Genomic DNA, 19,001 nt, shown 5'->3' with positions numbered 1-19,001 from the left:
CTGAGAGTACAGACTAACAAAACCCGTCCTTACTTTCTTACGAATAATGGAAGGAAATGTATGTATCGTATGTGATAATGGAGGAAAGATCAAGTATTCTTAGTTTAAGTTGGTCTTAGTCCCTCGAAAGGGAAGACAACGAAGGGAGCGCAAGTCCCTCAAGATGCTCACAAAGTAATGAGAGTACTTAAGCGAATTTTCATTGTGGGAGATTCCCAGGTGAGGTATTTGGCTAAAATGTTTTGTGCCAAGGATAGGGGGAACAAGTTAAGGGTTTGCTATTCGGGAGCAGGAATTGGTGATATTGTTAACAACATGAATGATGTTATAACTGGAAATGGGAACAAACCCATTACAATGGGGCCTTGACTTACGATGCTAATCCGTTCCCAGAGACGGATCGTAACTCAAAATATCGTAAGTCGAAGCGATTTTTCCCATAAGAAATAAAGGGATTTGAATTAATCCGTTCCCCACCCTCCAAAATATTAACATACAAATACATTTTATACTGAATACAATGTTTTTTTCTAACTACAATACAGTACCTAAGTTGATCTTACCTTTATGGAGGGGTCTTGATGGCGTATGGAAGATGGTGATGAGTTGGGAGAAGAGTTGTTACTGTTTGGAAGGGGAGTTCCCTTCCATTATCACATCAGGCAGTGATGTTTTCTCTGGGGTACTCTCTCTCCTACGTTTTCCCTGAATACCACTAGGACCTGGTTGTGGTTCAGTGCTTGTTTGTCTCACTACAAATTTGTCAAGAGACATTTTTATCCCTTCATTTTAACATTTGTCTGTAATGATGCATCAGTGTCATTGAATAGGTTAAGGCAACGGCCTACAGCAGCTTGATTTGGGTGAGTCGTTTCAGCAAAGGTTTGCAATTCTTCCCATGCTGCACACATTTTCTTAATTGTTGAGGAAGAGACATTCTGTACTCTTGTTTCTGCTCTATGGCATCCTTACATGGGTTTTCATATGTTGAGCCTTACCACTGACTTTCCTGGGACTCATGGCATGATATATAATACAGGTATGTGTGAAATGGACTACTTTACTGCATATTTTGATGAGTCGCTCATGGAGCATATTGTTCAGGAAACGAACAAATATACGACTGATCTCAATGGTGAGGAGTTATCCGATTTTTCATGATTACAGCAATGGAAAGATACGACTTTAGGTGAAATGTATGTGTATGTTGATGAAGCATTGTGTCAAACACATACTCGACCATTATTGGAGCAAAGACCAAACTATTCCAACACCATTGTTTGGGAAATATATGTCTCGAGACCGATTTGCGATAATCCTCAGGTGTCTTCATTTTGCAAATAATGAAGACCAGACTGAAGACTTCGGAAGGTGAGGCACATCCTGAATGAACTTGTTTGAAAGTCAGAGATTTCTACGTACCAGCTCAGAAGCTGGCGACTGATGAATCCACTGTGCTTTTCAAAGGACGGTCTGCCTTCAAGTAGTATATTCCCTCAAAACGCCTCAGATTTGGATTTAAATTCTGTGTACTCTGTGACTGTGAAACAGGAACTGTGTTACACATGATAATGTATACAGGTACAAGTGTAGACATTCCTGCTAATAACAATCATGGCTTCTCGGGTAGTGTGGTGAAGTCACTGCTTGCACCATATCTGAACAAGGGCCACATATTATACACATAACTATTATACCAGTCCCTTGCTAACCAGGTTCTTGCTTGATAATAGAACTGGTGTGTGTGGCACAGTGAAGGCAAAACAAAGGAAAATGCCAGTGTTTCACACTGCTATGCAGGTTGGTGATTGTGAGCTAAGAAAAACTGGTGCAATGCTTTCAGTGCAGTGGAAAGACAGGCGTGAAGTGAACATGTTGACCACCGTTTACGATGGTACAATGGTGGACAGTGGCAAGGTGAACAGAACGACAAAACAAATAATCTATAAGCCTGATTGTGTTTTGGACTATAACATCAACATGCGTTTGGTGGATAAATGTGATATGATGGTAGGGGCAGTAGAGTGTGTACAGAAAACAGTGAAGTGGACCAAGAAGATGTTTTTCCACCTTGTTGATGTAATAATGCTGAACAGTTACAATACGTATTTTGTCAAAACAGATGGTAAATGAAATTTCTGTGCATTCAATTTTACTGTAGTAACACAATTACTACAGAAGTTTGGCAAAGTAATTCCTGGTGTACAGAGGCCCATTCTGAACCCGGTATTGCACCATGCTCCAACACCCAGGCTCGCTTTCAGGGATGCCTTTTTGACACACAATCTCAGGTTTTTACCACCAACTGGAAAGCGTGCAGTAGGCCAGCGTGTGTGTGTAGTATGCTGGTCAACAACCAAGAGGGAACAGAAAAGAAAAATGGTGATGACTTGGTGCACAGCGCGTCAGGTCCCTCTGTGCCATGTCCGATGTTTCAACGAGTATCACAGTCTTGATGACTTCTAAATGTCCAAGACTGGTGCCAAAACATGTAAATACAGAATAAGTGAGTGTATATAATGGAAATAAATCATAAGAAATAGTATATTTTATTGTGAAATAAGACATTTTTGTGCAAATACTTGTGACACTAATATGTGGATACAATATACATTGACAACAGTTTTATGTTTATAAATCATCTTGTGAGAACATATTGAACCACACCAGTGAAAAAAATGGGTGTAAAATATGCCATAGATACTGTAAATAATAACGCGAAAATAAATTCGCGGCAACTCGCGCTCCTTCTCCGTCGCGCCTGACTCACCCCGGGCGCACAGCGGTCCAGCGAAGATCAGGCGTGACATCATCGACGATCTTCTCAGGTCATTTACGTCCATGGTAAGTGTAATTAAATTTTTTTATTATTTTTCCCGTGCTCAGGGAACACAAATAAAGAGATTAAAAAGAAAACAAAATTTTTTAGAATTTTTTTTTTGTTGCGCGTGTGGGTGTTAATTCCATTTGGACCCCGAGCGGTTTGAGGATTAAAGATTCTTACATAGACGAAATAATGGCAGTGTGCTGTGGCTAGCGCTGTGAACATCTTGAACAGCATTCATTCACTGATATTTGAACATTGTACAGTCTTTATCACAGTAAGACTCTTCTGTAATACTATCACGACTAAATAATACCAGTTACATATATATTTTGACATTTTTAGGTGATGCTGTGGTCACAAGCTGAACAAAAGTGCATTTAGCTCATGGTGTGTGCGCCAGCCTTAGTTGCTCACTCAGTACTGAGGCTCTCATAACAGGAATGTTGCCCACGATTTTTTTTTTTATATGGCGTCTGTTTACGAAAGCCCTGAGGAAGCTGATGTGAATCCCATGTAGAAGCGAGAGCTTTGAATGCTACGCTATACCTACAAGTGCCCTGAGACGCCTTGCGCACTACCAATCTAGAGCCTCAAGGCGCATTGCGCAGTGCAGTGGTTAAACAATACAAAAATATTTTTGCTGTTATTACAATATATGCATACATTTTACAAAAGTATCTGCATTTGTGCTCACCATAACGAATACTATCATCACAAAATAATAGCGGTTACATAAATATTTTGACATTTTTAGGCAATGCTGTGATCACAAGTTTAACAACAGTGCTGTTAGCTCATGATGAGTGCACCAGCCTTGGTTGCTCACTCAGTACTGAAAAACTCGCACCCGGAAATGTTACCCACAATTTTTTTTAAATGGCGTCTGTTTACTAGAGCCCTGAGGTAGCTAATGTGAATCCTTTGTAGCCGTGGGACTTTTAAATCTTACGTGGTACTTTAAAATGTATATATACGATGTGCAGAATGGAGGCAGTTAGACCAAAATTGTATATGCAATTTATGCTGTTAAAGGGTAAAGGTGCTATGTGTAGTTTAGGGGGTTAATACAATCAACATAACTGGTTCATAACACCATGATTAATACACTCAGTTTCAAAGCGTTATATGACAGAGAGTGCTGGGAAGACGGGACACCACGAGCATAGCTCTCATCCTGTAACTACACTTAGGTAATTACACTTAGGTAATTACACTTAGGTAATTACTCACCATCACTGGGTAATGACTATATGATTAATACACTTGCCATCAATGGTTAATGACAATATAATTAATACATATTAATCCTACCCACCCTCCTTACTCATGCCCACCCTCCATAGTACTCAGTGATAAGTACCTAGTGATGAGTACTCACTATCACAGGTTAATGACAACATAATAAATACACTCACCATCACAAGTTAATAACAACATCATGATTAACCCCCAAGCTGCTAAGGCCTATTTGGCTTTTGTCACCCAAAGGCGCATAACAAAAAAAAAATACACAAATTAGTTTCTTCTTAACCTGTTAATTTGTGTTCCCTGACCATGAGAAAAATAATTTTTTTTTTAATTTACTTACCAATGACATAAATGAGTCGACAATATGAGCGATGATGTCACACCCTGCATGCTCGCTCATGTAAGGTGTGTCTTCAAGCAGCCAGAGTTGCCACGAATTTATTTTTGCTGCATTATTTACAGTGTCTAGGCATATTTTATTACAATATTTTTTCACTAATTGTGTTGCATATAATGTTACTTGATGCTCAATGATAATACAACTTGCATACATTGAGTATACACATGCACACACAAATGTTTTCAATTATGCCATATATAATATGCATTCACATTTTTCATTATTATATTTACACACATCCATGCACTATTTACAGGTTTTACAACATTACTGCACATTTAGACGTTTTGGAGACAGTTGTAGTCGTTGAAGCAGTTGACAGCACACAATGGGACTGCACACGCTTCACACCATGTTTGCACCAGTTTATGTTGTTATTCTCTCTTTTTTGTTGTTCTACAAACTAAGCAATCATGTTGGCCTATTACACACTTTCCAGCTGGTGGCAAATGTTTTAGTATGTGTGCTTGAAAGCCCTCCATGTAAGTGAGCCTGGGTGTAGCAGCATGCTGCAACACTAGGATCGTGATGGGTCTTTGTATGCCAGAAATTTCTTTGCCAAACTTTGTTAGTAACTGTGTCACAAGTGTAAAACCAAAAGAATGAAAACTTGGTTTACGTCCAGTTTTCACCAGATACATATTATAGCTGTTCAGCATGCTTATGTCAACAAGATGGCAAAACACTTCTTTCGTCCACTTCAATGTTTTCCTATCACACTCGACAGCACCCACCATCATGTCAGATTTATCAAACGCATGTTTATATTATAGTCAAGAACACAATCTGGCTTATATACTGGTTGTTTCATTACTCGGTTCACCTTGCCACTGTTCACCGTTGTACCATCATGAACGGTTGTCAGTAAGTTCACTTCTCTCTTGTCTTTCCACCTAACTGAGAGTAGTTGATCACTTTTTCTTAGCTGGCAGTCACCAACTTCAAGTTTATTGTCAAACACTGACATTTCCCTTCTTCTTGGCTTTACTGTGCCAACCACTCTAGTTCTATTTTTAATCAAGAACCTTGCTAGCAAGGAAATTGTATAGTAGTTATCCATGTATAAAATGTGGCCCTTGTTCATCCATGGTGCCATCAGTGACTTCACCACACTACCTGAGAAACCATGTTGGTCATTACCGGGAATGTCTACATCGCTAGCAGAATACAGGATCATGTGTAACACGTATCCTGATTCACAGTCACACAGTACAAAGAATTTCAATCCAAATCTGTTTCGTTTGGAGGGAATATACAGCTTGAACCTAACACGTCCTTTGAAAAGCACAAGGGATTCGTTAATCACCAGCTTCTGTGCTGGTACAGTGGCGCCTCGATTAACGAGTTTAATCCATTCTGGCACCAAGCTCATCATGTGGAAAACTCGCCTTGCGAAACAACAACAAAACTGTCGTCGAAGGTGGCCGAGAACCAGCGGGAATGCTTGTTAATCGATCAAAAGCTTGTCAGTCGAGACATATTTTCTGCGAGTGGCTTGCACGTTACACGAAATGCTCATAACTGGAGCCGCTCGTCACTCAAGGTTCCACTGTACGTAGAAATTTCTGTAATTTTTAATCACGTCATTCATAATGTGTCTGACTTTCCAAAGTCTATCATCCTTTGTCCGGTCTTCATTACTTGCAAAATGAAGACACCTGAGGAGTATCTGAAACCTGTCTTGGGACATATGTTTCCCAAACAAAGGTGTTGGAACAGTCTAGTCTTTGCCCCAATAATCTGAGATAGAGTGTTTTACACATGTTTCATCAACATACATAGTGCCAAAAATACATACATTTCACCTACAGTAGTGTTTTTAAAACGCTTCAATCGTGAAAATTCTGTTATATCTTTTCTAATGAGATGAGCCGCATGAAGGTTCGTTTGGTGTACAATATATTCCATGAGTGGCTCATCATGAAATGCTGTAAAATAATGAATTTCACACATGTCCTCACCAGTATCAAGGAAAAGGTCTGTAATCACAACATCTTTATTGCCAAAGGCAGAAATTAGAGGAATAAAATTGTCACCATCACTCCACACAAGTACACCTGCTGTCCTGCGAGACGAAACAGCGGCACCACGGTGAGGAATCGTTGCACACCGTGGACCAGGAGCTGAAGCCCGTCTACGCAAAGTACGGGCGCTACGTGAACGTGAGGTAAAATCACGTGAACAAGAGGGTCTTGATTCCTCATGTGGTGCCATGTGGCGGCGCTTGGCTAGGCAAGACGCTGCTGACGCGACAAAATTTCACTTGGTAACACCACTGGCACAAGCGACAGGCGAGGTAATACTATGCTCTGAATCCACTTCACTAAACCCAGAAAAAGAGTCACCTTCCTCTGACTCATTGCCCAAAATATCCTCATACTCTAAATAAGCACAAGAACTGTGTGGTCATGGGTGAATTGGAGTAGACACTGGGCAAGGCAGCACTGGTGAGTGTGTAGGCCTTGCCATGGCAGCAGGCTGTATCTTAAATTCACTGTCTGTGCTACTATCATCGGTCATTTGTGTGTAGTCCTTATCAATGTCAGAGTCATCAAAATCACTTTCCTCGCCATCAGAAAATAATTCACTAGTTATTTGCTCTTGAGTAAGTGATTGCGTGGTGCGTGCCCGGGAGGCATTTGACCGTGTGCTCGCCATGGTGACTGCTGGGTAACTGAGGCCTTCCACACGTTAGTGGCAAGAGCTGGATTTTTGCACAAAATGGTGGCTGTTTACTATAGCCCCTGGGCAGCGTATGCCCCCCATCCTACCCCACTGGACATTCAAATCTTATGCGGTACTCCATCACGTCATATGATGTGTTGCGCACTTTTGCATAACTTACTCAACACGTCGTATGACATGTTGCGCAGTTTAACGGTTAATACATTTACCATCACTAGTTAATGACAACATCATAATTAACCCTCAAACCGCTAGGGGCCCAAATGGAATTCACACCCACAGGCGCAACAAACAAAAAAAAAATCCAAAAAATTCTTTCGTCTTATAGAAGTGTTCATTTTTGTTCCCTGATCACGGAAAAAATAACAAAAAAATCGTAGGTGGCATATTTTAGCTGCAATAGGGTAGGGAAGTGTGGCAAAAAAGGGGCGTTGGCAGAGCCTTCGCCAGACGAGGTCTACTTCGCCCGAGCTGTCGGACGGCAGTTGCCACAAATATATTATTACCTAATTATTTCAATGTCTCTGATTTTTTCTTAGTTTTTTTGCAGTAATATTATTCCATACAGTGAATTGTGGTATATTTATATTATAAAATGTGTGAACCATCGCTGTACTCAAAATTATGGTGTGCATATTAGTGATTCAATTATTATGTTCATAAAACAATAAACAAATAGTTTTGCTGTTGTTACACTATATACACAGGTTATATATAAGTATTTGCATGTTTTGTACACCATAACACACTACTAAGTTGGTCTTGTGAGTCAAAAAGCAACGAGGAGTGACCGCCAAACACCAGCGAGCCACTCACTGCCACTCCCTCCCTCAACACCACCTCACTCACCCTCATTCACCTCCCACAATACTCTTTCTGTATTTATTCACTATACACAGACGTTATATATACGTATTTACATGTTTTGTTCACCATAACTGTACATCTAAGCTTGTATGGTGAGTAAAGGCCATAAGACGTAGCTACTCGTCTTATGGGGCCTCGTAGCCTGGTGGATAGCGAGCAAGACTCGTAATTCTGTGGCGCGGGTTCGATTCCCGCACGAGGCAGAAACAAATGGGCAAAGTTTCTTTCACCCTGAATGCCCCTGTTACCTAGCAGTAAATAGGTACCTGGGAGTTAGTCAGCTGTCACGGGCTGCTTCCTGGGGGTGGAGGCCTGGTCGAGGACCGGGCCGCGGGGACACTAAAGCCCCGAAATCATCTCAAGATAACCTCAAGAAGATACTCACACAGTCAGTTGATCGGCGGCCGCCCTCAAGGCCAGACGCACTAATATTTGTCCTTCAACAATATTGTTTGTGATGTTATTATGCTATATACACACATTATATATAAGTATCTACCTGTTTTATTCACCATACCTGAACAAATAAGCTGGTATGGTGCCCAAAGACCATAGTGGCCATCAGTAAACAACATGCCAAGTCGTGCAGACGATGCTCCTCCCTCACCAAAATGGCGGCTCCCAACCTACTCCTCTCGCTGTTATCTCACACTATACACACGTTATATATAAGTATCTACATTTGTGTTCACCATATCGAACCACTAAGCTGGTATGGTGAGTGCAGTCAATAAATGGTGGCCACACACAGTCAGAAAACGACGCCACAACCCTCCCTCCCACAGCCTTACTCCTTCCTCCATGGAGCACAGCACTAAATATCACCACAATCCTGCTATTATCAGAATCCTGGTCAGTTTTATCACAGTCAGGGGGCTTCAGTAATACTATCACTGCTAAATAATAGCAGTATCATTTATATTATGGTATTTGTAGGCGATGCTGTGGTCACAAGCTGAACAGCGGTGCTGTGAGCTCGTGCTGCGTGCACCAGCCTTGGTGGCTTGCTCAATACTGACGCTGTAACACCCAAGAATGTTGGCCTGGATTTTTTTTCTAGGTGGCATCTGGCAACTATCGGTCGTGGCTGTACTATAGCTGCCCCTATCCCAGGCGGGGCGTTTAAATTATAGCGCTAGACACGAAATCATATATAAATGATGTGCGCGGTTTGAGGGTTAAGGGACCCAGTGAATGTGGAGACTTTTCCAAATATGAAAAATAGTAAAAAAATTCCAAAAATCTTCTGTTATTTGGCATCAGGGTCGTGAAAATTTCATTCTAATATGTTTAAAAAGGGAATTTTTACAATTTTTTAAAAAATAAATGCGTGAGCATCTGGTGGCAACCTGTTCTGATAACAATAATAACACCTCCTATTTTCTGGAAATCAAGGTTAATGAGATGCAAGCACCTGTTCGACACACAAAGAAGATGAGTAGTAGTAAAGAGGGTCCACAAAGTGGATATGCCTCTGCTGTCGCTTGGAGGGCCAGATTTCACACATAATAATGAGTTAGTAAGTTGTTATGCTGTATTCTATTATATATCATATAAATACATTGCCCAATGGCAATACTGTACAGTATTTCTTATGTCCCTTTATACAAAAAGCCGACAACCACTTTTTTGTTTTTTGTTTTTACTTTTTTTCTCGTTTGTTTCTATGTGGATTTTGTTGTGACTTCTACATCTTGGAGAATACATATCAGGCACTAAGCATGTGAAGTTTGAACGAAATTGGTTAACATGTTAATCAGCCACACGTGGCCGAAGTTGTGACATTTGTTTTTTTAGCCAATTATTTGCAGAGTTCAAACACTATTCTCTTTGTCTATTTAGCTGGTATTCATGAATGAGGACCAGATGATGGCCTTATCACTAATAAATGGGCAATAAAGTTATTGCAATATAAGTGTTTCGTTATAATAACATAAGAATGACGGTAACTGCAGAAGGCCTATTGCCCCATACGTGGCAGCTCCTATTTATATCCACCCAATCTCATTCATATATATATGTCTAACCTACTGTTTGACAGTTAAGGGACCCAGTGTCTGTTTTTCAGTTATCCCTAACTTATTCATATATTTTGTTATTTGGGGAGGGGGGGTTATTTTTTCGTGACTTCATTTCAACATATATTGCAACCCGTTCTCGCACTTTCGTATAGTCAATATTGACTTATTAAATACGTGCATATGTGACATACTAAACATACTAAGTATACCTATTATAGGTATAGGTTAAGTAATAATTGTAATTACGAAGCAATAAGATGCTTATCTTAACATACTAAGAAGGTTAGGTAAGGTCTGTGTTTTCTATGAAGCTTTTCAAGGTAAACTAGTATGTTTAGTATGTCACATATGCACGTATTTAATAAGTCAATATTAACACTTTCGCGCTATCTGGACGCGCCGGCGCGTTCGGTTTCGTCTAACGTAAACGCATAGTGGACATAAAGTTGTCAACTTTTAAAATATTTGTATAAAATTCAATTTTTATCCGATTTACTTTGGGTTTGTTTCAAACTGCGCGCTATGAGGCTCTCTTTCTCACCACTAGGCTGCATGGTACAATAAGTTCATGAAAGGTGTGGATAACTTCGATCAAATGGTATTTTGTCCCAAACGGGTTGCAGGTGGGTGACTTTAGCCGTTTATACTGGTAATTCTTCCCCCATATCATGTATTATGTGCATATGTCTGTTTAGGGAATTTTATTCCGATCAATATACAACCAAAAATAACTGTGTGCAACAAGTATAATCTTGACAAACATAACAAAAGTAAAAATATTTCGTGTGTGTTTGACGCTCACTGATATGTTCCAGCGTTGTTTTATATTTGTCGCTATTCTAACTTACGCTTTGTTGATATTTTTTACCTATGGGCACATAGAACATTCTATTGCAAACACATTGACATAAAAATGAATGACGTACATAGAAAATTAATGTCATGAGAGTGAAATAAGTATAAACTTTCAAAGCGCCGTGCGTCGTCCCGTCACCGATACCGGGTAACAATTTCACCACTTCCCACACTCTTGCGGGCGGGCTGCATCATTATTCTACGCTTATATTCATATCACCGTGTTGGGAATTTCATTGCGAGTCCATTGATACCAAAATTAACGCTGTAGAGCAAGTGTGGAGGTGATTACAATCCCAAGAGTAAAAACATTTTGTTGCTGATGGGCGCTCACGGCGAGTCATCTACGTAGTTATTTATTTGGTGCTGGTATCCCTATATGTTTCGTGACTTATTTTACTAATGTTCTTCTAGAGAATTTTATTGCGAACACGTTGGTACCAAAATGAAATACGTAGCATGAGAACTAAGGTCAGAAGAGTAAAAAGAGTATACACATTTTTGTTTTTACGCTTAAGCGATAAAAACGCAGCGCGCACATTCGGTTGGCTGAGTGACCTTTGCGGAGAGCGCGAAAGTGTTAACAGTAAGAAAGTGTGAGAACGGAACGTATATTGACCTACAACTTTCACATATTCGAGTACAAATGCCAAGCAATCTTAATTATAACCTACAAGATATGTCATAAATTAGAAGTACTATATTCAATGTCGAGAACTTTAAATGCATTTTGCTCTATGAAAAACATTTTCAACTTTGAGACTTAATAAAAATTTCAGTTTCTGACCGATTCTCACCATTTTTACATATTATGTATGGTGCTACATAGCCTTCCCGGTTTGATGCCTTCTATTGATAATTACTTACTTACATATTATGTGCAAAGTTCTTAGTGCTAAGGTTCCTAGTGAATCGATTTGTCAAAAAGCCATAACATTTGGAATTTTAAATATTTTTTCGTATAAATTTGGCACATATTTGGATGGCCACATTTAAAAAATGTTTTACAGTAACCTATACTCTAAAACAGTGATTTTCTCACTAGCAATTGAATGTTATATGCCATTCTGAGACCATAATGAATAAAATAACAATTGGTGATATTGTAAGATATTTATAGCAATTTGAAATTGTGAATTTATATATATATATTTTTTTTTTTTTTTACTTTTTTCCATTGATGTTGTGATGTTGATTTATAAGGAAAAGTTGGAGCATTTGCCATGAGGATTCTGCACAAAAACTGAGTGTGTATGAGGAAGTTTCGGTGCCCATGCACCAGGCCCCTTAATACGCTCACCGTCACTGGTTAATGACAATACTATCATGATTAATACACTCACAATCACTGGTTATCGACATCAACATGATAAACACACACACTGGTAGTACAGTAATAATAAAATTGTCCTTACCATCATTAATGAGAAGAAGTTGTGTTTGCTATCGTCCTGGGTAGCCGAGCACAGATGGAAGCAGTATTACCTGTTAGGGGAAAATAAAACAAATTTAAGGTTGACTAATTCATTGATATTGACATTGACAATAATGACATTGACTAATATAAGGTATGACTAAAATTTTCCCAGCAAAACATAGAACATATTTACCCAAATTTTTTTTTATTTGTTAGGTATTGTGCTTAGAGCAGAAGGAGGGTGGGCAGGAGTAAGGAGGGTGGGCAGGGGTAAGGAGGGTGGGCAGGGGTAAGGAGGGTGGGCAGGAGTAAGGAGGGTGGGCAGGAGTAAGGAGGGTGGTCAAGAGTAAGGAGGGTGGGCAGGAGTAAGGAGGGTGGGCAGGAGTAAGGAGGGTGGGGCAAGAGTAAGGAGGGTACGCAGGAGTAAGGAGGGTGGGCAGGAGTAAGGAGGGTGGGCAGGAGTAAGGAGGGTGGTCAGGAGTAAGGAGGGTGGGGCAGGAGTAAGGAGGGTGGGCAGGAGTAAGGAGGGTGGGCAGGAGTAAGGAGGGTGGTCAGGAGTAAGGAGGGTGGGGCAGGAGTAAGGAGGGTGGGGCAGGAGTAAGGAGGGCGGGCAGGAGTAAGGAGGGTGGGCAGGAGTAAGGAGGGTGGGCAGGAGTAAGGAGGGTGGGCAGGAGTAAGGAGGGTGGGCAGGAGTAGGGAGGGTGGTCAGGAGTAAGGAGGGTGGGCAGGAGTAAGGAGGGTGGGCAGGAGTAAGGAGGGTGGGCAGGAGTAAGGAGGGTGGTCAGGAGTAAGGAGGGTGGGCAGGAGGAAGGAGGGTGGGGCAGGAGTAAGGAAGGTGGGGCAGGAGTAAGGAGGGTGGGCAGGAGTAAGGAGGGTGGGCAGGAGTAAGGAGGGTGGGCAGGAGTAAGGAGGGTGGGCAGGAGTAAGGAGGGTGGGCAGGAGTAAGGAGGGTGGTCAGGAGTAAGGAGGGTGGGCAGGAGTAAGGAGGGTGGGCAGGAGTAAGGAGGGTGGGCAGGAGTAAGGAGGGTGGGGCAGGAGTAAGGAAGGTGGGGCAGGAGTAAGGAGGGTGGGGCAGGAGTAAGGAGGGTGGTCAGCAGTAAGGAGGGTGGGCAGGAGTAAGGAGGGTGGGCAGGAGTAAGGAGGGTGGGCAGGAGTAAGGAAGGTGGGCAGGAGTAAGGAGGGTGGGCAGGAATGAGGAAGGGGGTATGGGCATGTTCTCAGCTGCCTCCCCTCCCTCTCTGACAGCCTACGTAATATAAACCACGTGCATTAACCCTTAAGCTGCTACAGCCTGGGCTGTAAAAGCTGGGGCTGGGCAAAAAAATATTTGAATTATGTGAAAATTAATACTAAATGTTGAACAAATCTCCAACTTATCGGCTTAATCATCAAGAAAGTTTCACCCCAATGTTTTCAGAAATGTACTTTAGACAATTTTTTTTTTTTTTAAAAGAAAATTTTATTGATAAGGAGAACAACTCCTATTAACTGGAACTGAGAGTTTTGTCTCCTTTGTTTATTATCTCATTTTGTTGTAACCTCTACATCCTGGAGAGTGCATACCCATCCCTAACAATGTCAAGATAGAATGAAATTGGTCACCAAATAAATCAGTCACAACTGGCAGAACTTAGGACTTTGAATTTTTTTACTGAGTTTTTCAGAGATTTCAGATTCTATTTTATTTGTCTCTTTAGGCGGTTTTGATGATTAGGGACCAGATTAGAGCTTTATCACTTCTATAAAGTATACATTTTTATCCCCTAAATCATTATAATTACCCCTATATTTTGTTTTTTGGGGGGTTATTTTTTCTTGACATCATTCCAACACATACTGACCTACAACTTTCACATATTTGAGTGCGAATGCCAAACAATATTTATTAAAACATATAAGTAAATTAATGAATTAGAACTACCTTATTCATTGTCGATAACTTCAACTTCAATTATCTCTAAAACTAGAGTTTCAACTTTGAGTCAGCTTCAATAAATCCAGTTTCTCACCTATTCTCATCATTTTTACAAATAATGTGCACAGCTGTCTGTTATACAATCCTATTAGAATGGATTTTTCACAAACCCTAAACGTTTGAAGATATCAATTTTTTTTTCTAAATTTCAGGCATAATTCAGATGCCACACTGACAATTGTTTTTACAGTAAACTAAACTGAAAACATATATTCTAAATCTATGAAAATGAAGATCATATATTATTCTGAGAGCATAATAACATCAAATGAACAATTGGCGATAGTTTATATTTTTGCAGCTAATCTCAAAATCTGAAGTATTCAATATTCAATTTTATAATTATTTTTTATTTTCTTACTTTACAAGTTACGTTTGTGATCATTTAGACAAAGTTGCAGGATTTGCTAGTATGCACAAAAAACTGGAAAGCATTAGAGCAAATTTGAGAAATTGAACTTTGCCATCAGGTCCTGTCGTATATGTATGCCATGCACAGCTTAAGGGTTAATACAGAACTGTACTGTATAAAATGCATAAAACTTCAAACTAACAATATAACAATAATAATATTTTAAATAAAATAACTTGTAACAGTCAATATGTACATTAAATTTTGAATATGCCTATAAAATAAGCACAGGTCATGTCAACGCGTTTGGCCTGGATGAGATGGCTGGCACCATGTGCTTCTCCTCTTCCTGGGGTAAAAAAGTCAGACTCGCGCGCGAAGGATTTTTGTGATAAATTTAAAAAATTTTACTGTTTGAACTCATTTAATGTCAAGATGTTTCAGAGCAGCATTCATGGTATTGAAGGTATAAAACAAAAGAGAAAATATTTGTCAATTGATTAGAAAGTTGACTTGACAGAGAAAGCAGAGCGTGGATACTCTGTCACTCGACTCGCCCAAGAATTCAACATCGGTAAAGTTACTGTTTGTGATATAAAAAAGCAGAAGGATAACATTAAGAAATTCTTTGCTCAAACTGATGCAATAGGCAACAGGAAAAATTGAGGCCTGCTAAGTATAGGATTTGGACTCGTCTGTATTTAAATGGTTTACACAGCTGGTGCGAAAGGAATTGCTGTTTCAGTTGATTCTATTAGAAATGCAGCTGAAAGACTTGCTGTAAAGTTAAACATAGACAATTTCAAGGCTAGCACTGAATGGGTATGTCGATTTAAAGAGAGGTATGACATCATTAACAAGAAAATTTGTGGCGAGGCATTAAGTGCAGATGTTGGAAGTGCTAATGCATATAAGCATAAACTTTCTCAGCACATGATATCTAAAAATCTAAGCTGGTTTTAAGTGTACAATGCAGATAAAACAGGCTTTAACTGGAAATTGCCTTCAAAGAAACACTTTGGCCTTCAGGCTCGAGAAGAGTATTCCTAGTTGCAAGGTAAAGAAGGAAAGAATTTCAGCATTATTGTGCTCTAACGCAGATGGCAGTCACCGAACAAAGTACGCAATTGTTGGGAAATCTGCCAACCCCCAGAGCATTGAGAAACTGCATGAACAGACTACCTGTCATCTGCTACAACACAAAAAATGGCTGGTTCACACAGATTATTTTTGAGGATTGGTTCCAGAATCACTTTTATAAATTAGTAAAAAAGCAGCAGATCAATGAGTGTAGAATTCATCCTGCTGAGGTAAAGGTAATGCTGTTGACAGATAATGCCCCAGCTCACCCCATTGCTAAATTAACATCGCCTGATGGCAAAATAACATGTATGGCTTTACCACCAAACACTACATCTGTAATACAACTCATGGATTAAGGGTTATCTATGCTCTCAAAAGGCTTTGTCTGGCTAATGTCTGAGGCTAATGCCTGAGCTATGAATTTAGACATTATGGAAGTTCTGCTCTCTGAGGAAGACGAGATACTTAACCACTGCACTGTGCAACGCGCTTGTAGGCGATCGACGGGTGGTGCGTAACACACCTCAGGGATCTTATAGGTATAGCATATGATTCAAAACTCCCGCAGCTACGTGGGGGTCACATCAGCCTCCTCAGGGCTCTTGTAAACAGACGTCATTTACAAAAAAATCGTGGGCAACATTCCCGGGTGTAAGAGCCTCAGTACTGAGTGAACAACCAAGGCTGGCGCATGCAACATGAGCTCACAGCACTGCTGTTCAGCTTGTGACCACAGCATTGCCAAATAATGTCAAAATATATATGTAACTGGTATTATTTAGCCATGATAGGACGATAATAGCAGGATTGTGGTGATAATTAGTGCTGTGCATAATATTGTGGGAGGTGGAATTTTGGTGAGGGAGGGAGGGAATCGAGGTAGCGTCAGTGTGTGGCAGCCACTCTTGTTTTGCTCACCATACTAGCTTAGTGGTTCACTATGGTTAACACAAATGTAGATACATATATATAATGTGTGTGTATATAGTGTAATAACAGCAACAGGAGTATATTGGGAGGAACCATTTTGGTGAGGGAGGTGGCGTCGTACTCGTAGCGTTGTCTTCTGCTGTGTGACTTGTCATGCAGTGTATGGTGGCCACTGTGCTGTTTGGACATAATACGAGTTTAGTTGTATGGTTATGGTGAATAAAACATGTTTATATTTATACATAATGTGTGTAAATAGTGTAATAAAAACAATAACAGTATGGTAGGAGGAGGAATGTTGGCGAGTAAGGTGTTGGAGAAGTGAGGGAGGGCTGGCTGGGTGTGGCAGCTCAATCTTGTTTTTTGGGCTCACCATACCAACTTATGGTTTGTTATGGTGAACACACATGTAGATGGTTATATACAATGTGTGTATATAGTGTAATAACAGCAAAAACACTGTTTGATCGTAGAATATAATATACACCTTACATCTTGTATAATCGATGATTGAACAACTGACCACTATCGTACCTTCCTCATAGCAAACATGGACATAACACCACCAGAAGCAAACTCTCATTCAGGCTACACAGTGAATCAGCTTTAGGCAATCTCTCAAATGCACTTCACAATATTAACTGGGACTCTGAATTCAAGAATACACAGGATATAAACTCATTAACTAACCTCTTTCTCTCCAAAACTCTAAGCTTCTTCAATACTCACTGTCCCCTCCTTATCAAACAAGTAACTGACAAAAGAATAAACAATCCGTGGCTCACAAGTGGCATACTCAAATCAATCAACAAAAAACTTGAATATGAAAAGAAATCTAGGATTAGCCTAGTTACAAAGGAAGTAGCTAAAAGGTACTCATCAGTGCTTACCAGTATCATAAGAAAAGCTAAACTTTCATATTATGAGAATAGATTCAAAGAAGCAAAAGGCAACATGAAAAGCACATGGAATACCATCTCTAATATCCTGGGAACTAAACAACACTCCCATAACCAGATAATACTCTCTAAGGGTAGCTACACAGTGTCAACTGATTTAAAAATGGCAAATGAATTTAATAGCTTCTTTTCATCGGTTGGTGCTAACCTTGTCAGTAAAATCCCACAGACTCAGACACATATCAATACATATCTCTCAGGCAGCTATCCAAACTCTCTTCTCCTTTCACCAGTCAGCCCGACAGATGTTGTGTCCGTCATACACTCACTAAAAAACAAAGCTGGGAACATCAGTGAAATCCCATCCACTGTATACAAGAGCGCCTCCCATGCCCTTGCGCCACCCATAGCTCTGCTGTTCAACAAATCCCTAGAGTGTCATATCTTCCCTGATATCCTTAAAAAACCAGCGTTGAATGTAATGAAACGCCATTTTCTGGGTGAGTCCCGGAGGCTTCCCGGAGCCTCAAAACAAACCCCTATTCTGGTTAAAATTGCTACCAAAAACCGAACTAGTGGATAGAACTCCCCAACCGATAACAAGCAAACTAGTGTGACGTCACACACTGCCGCGCCGCTGTCTGCGCAGCTCCCCCCTTCCCGGAAGGGGGAAGGGGGAGCCCCAGACCCCCCATGCTGGCTACCCACACCTCAGTTCTTGAGGCTGGATGTCAAAAACGCGAAAAACCGCCGACCGGAGGGAGGGAGGGATGCCGGGGAGCCTCCGGGACTCACCCAGAAAATGGCGTTTCATTACATTCAACGCTGTTTTTCTGGGGGGAGCCCCGTCGGCTCGCCGGAGCTAACTACCCACAGACAGAAAAAAGAGGGACTTACCCGGGAGGCGGTCGTCGCTCACTCCTCAACTCGAAGCCGAGACAACTGGCTGCAACCGCCGACCCAAAGCAACACAGGCCCAATGAGGCCCAGGGACATTCACAAGGTAACGAGCAGCCAGGACCCTCTTCGACCGCCAAAATCCCCGCGCCCGAATATCAGACCAAGACATATCCCCAAAGACGGCAGCAAGAGCCGCGAACTTACGAACGTCATGGGCACAGGGATAGACCGCAGGCTGGCTGGACTTAATAACCCTGCGGACGACCTGAGAGACCCGAACCCGCGAACAGGGAAGAAGGGAAACCGGATCAACCCACAGCGCGTCCCCGGACACAGAAGCTGTGGCGCGCAAATAACGGCGAAGTGCCGCAACCGGACACAAAACATGATGCACCCCCCGGTCTGACCAACCAAGCATAAACCACCCATGGACCCCTCCGGAACGCAGCAGTCTCATTCTTCGCCAGAAAAGAAGGAGACGGCTGCAAACGAACAAAACAATCACCACGACCAAAAGAGCAGAAATCCCTGCGCCGGAGGAG

The 19,001-nt window shown here is 41.0% G+C and overlaps 2 protein-coding genes across 2 annotated transcripts in view; one reads left to right on the top strand and one right to left on the bottom strand.

Moving 5' to 3' along the window:
• The window catches only part of LOC123750105 (uncharacterized), a 76,137-nt gene that overhangs the window by 37,027 nt on the left and 20,109 nt on the right, over positions 1–19,001 (bottom strand). Inside the window, exon 2 of the mRNA XM_069331130.1 lies at positions 12,319–12,388. Within this exon, the coding sequence (XP_069187231.1) occupies positions 12,319–12,324 (6 nt within the window). The 5' untranslated portion in view covers positions 12,325–12,388. The remainder of the gene's footprint in view (positions 1–12,318; positions 12,389–19,001) is intronic.
• Positions 15,748–16,086, top strand: LOC138368600 (tigger transposable element-derived protein 7-like). The gene has a single exon (XM_069331129.1). The coding sequence runs from the start codon at positions 15,748–15,750 to the stop codon at positions 16,084–16,086; it is 339 nt and encodes a 112-aa protein (XP_069187230.1).

Source organism: Procambarus clarkii, chromosome 25 (assembly GCF_040958095.1).
Source record: "Procambarus clarkii isolate CNS0578487 chromosome 25, FALCON_Pclarkii_2.0, whole genome shotgun sequence".
NCBI lineage: Eukaryota > Metazoa > Arthropoda > Malacostraca > Decapoda > Cambaridae > Procambarus > Procambarus clarkii.
The sequence above is the reverse complement of the archived record's forward strand: the minus strand, read 5'-3'. Positions and strand labels throughout refer to the sequence as shown.

Coding starts and splice junctions, on each gene's coding strand:
- LOC138368600 (XM_069331129.1), top strand. CDS start 15,748: ATGGCAGTCACCGAACAAAGTACGCAATTGTTGGGAAATCTGCCAACC.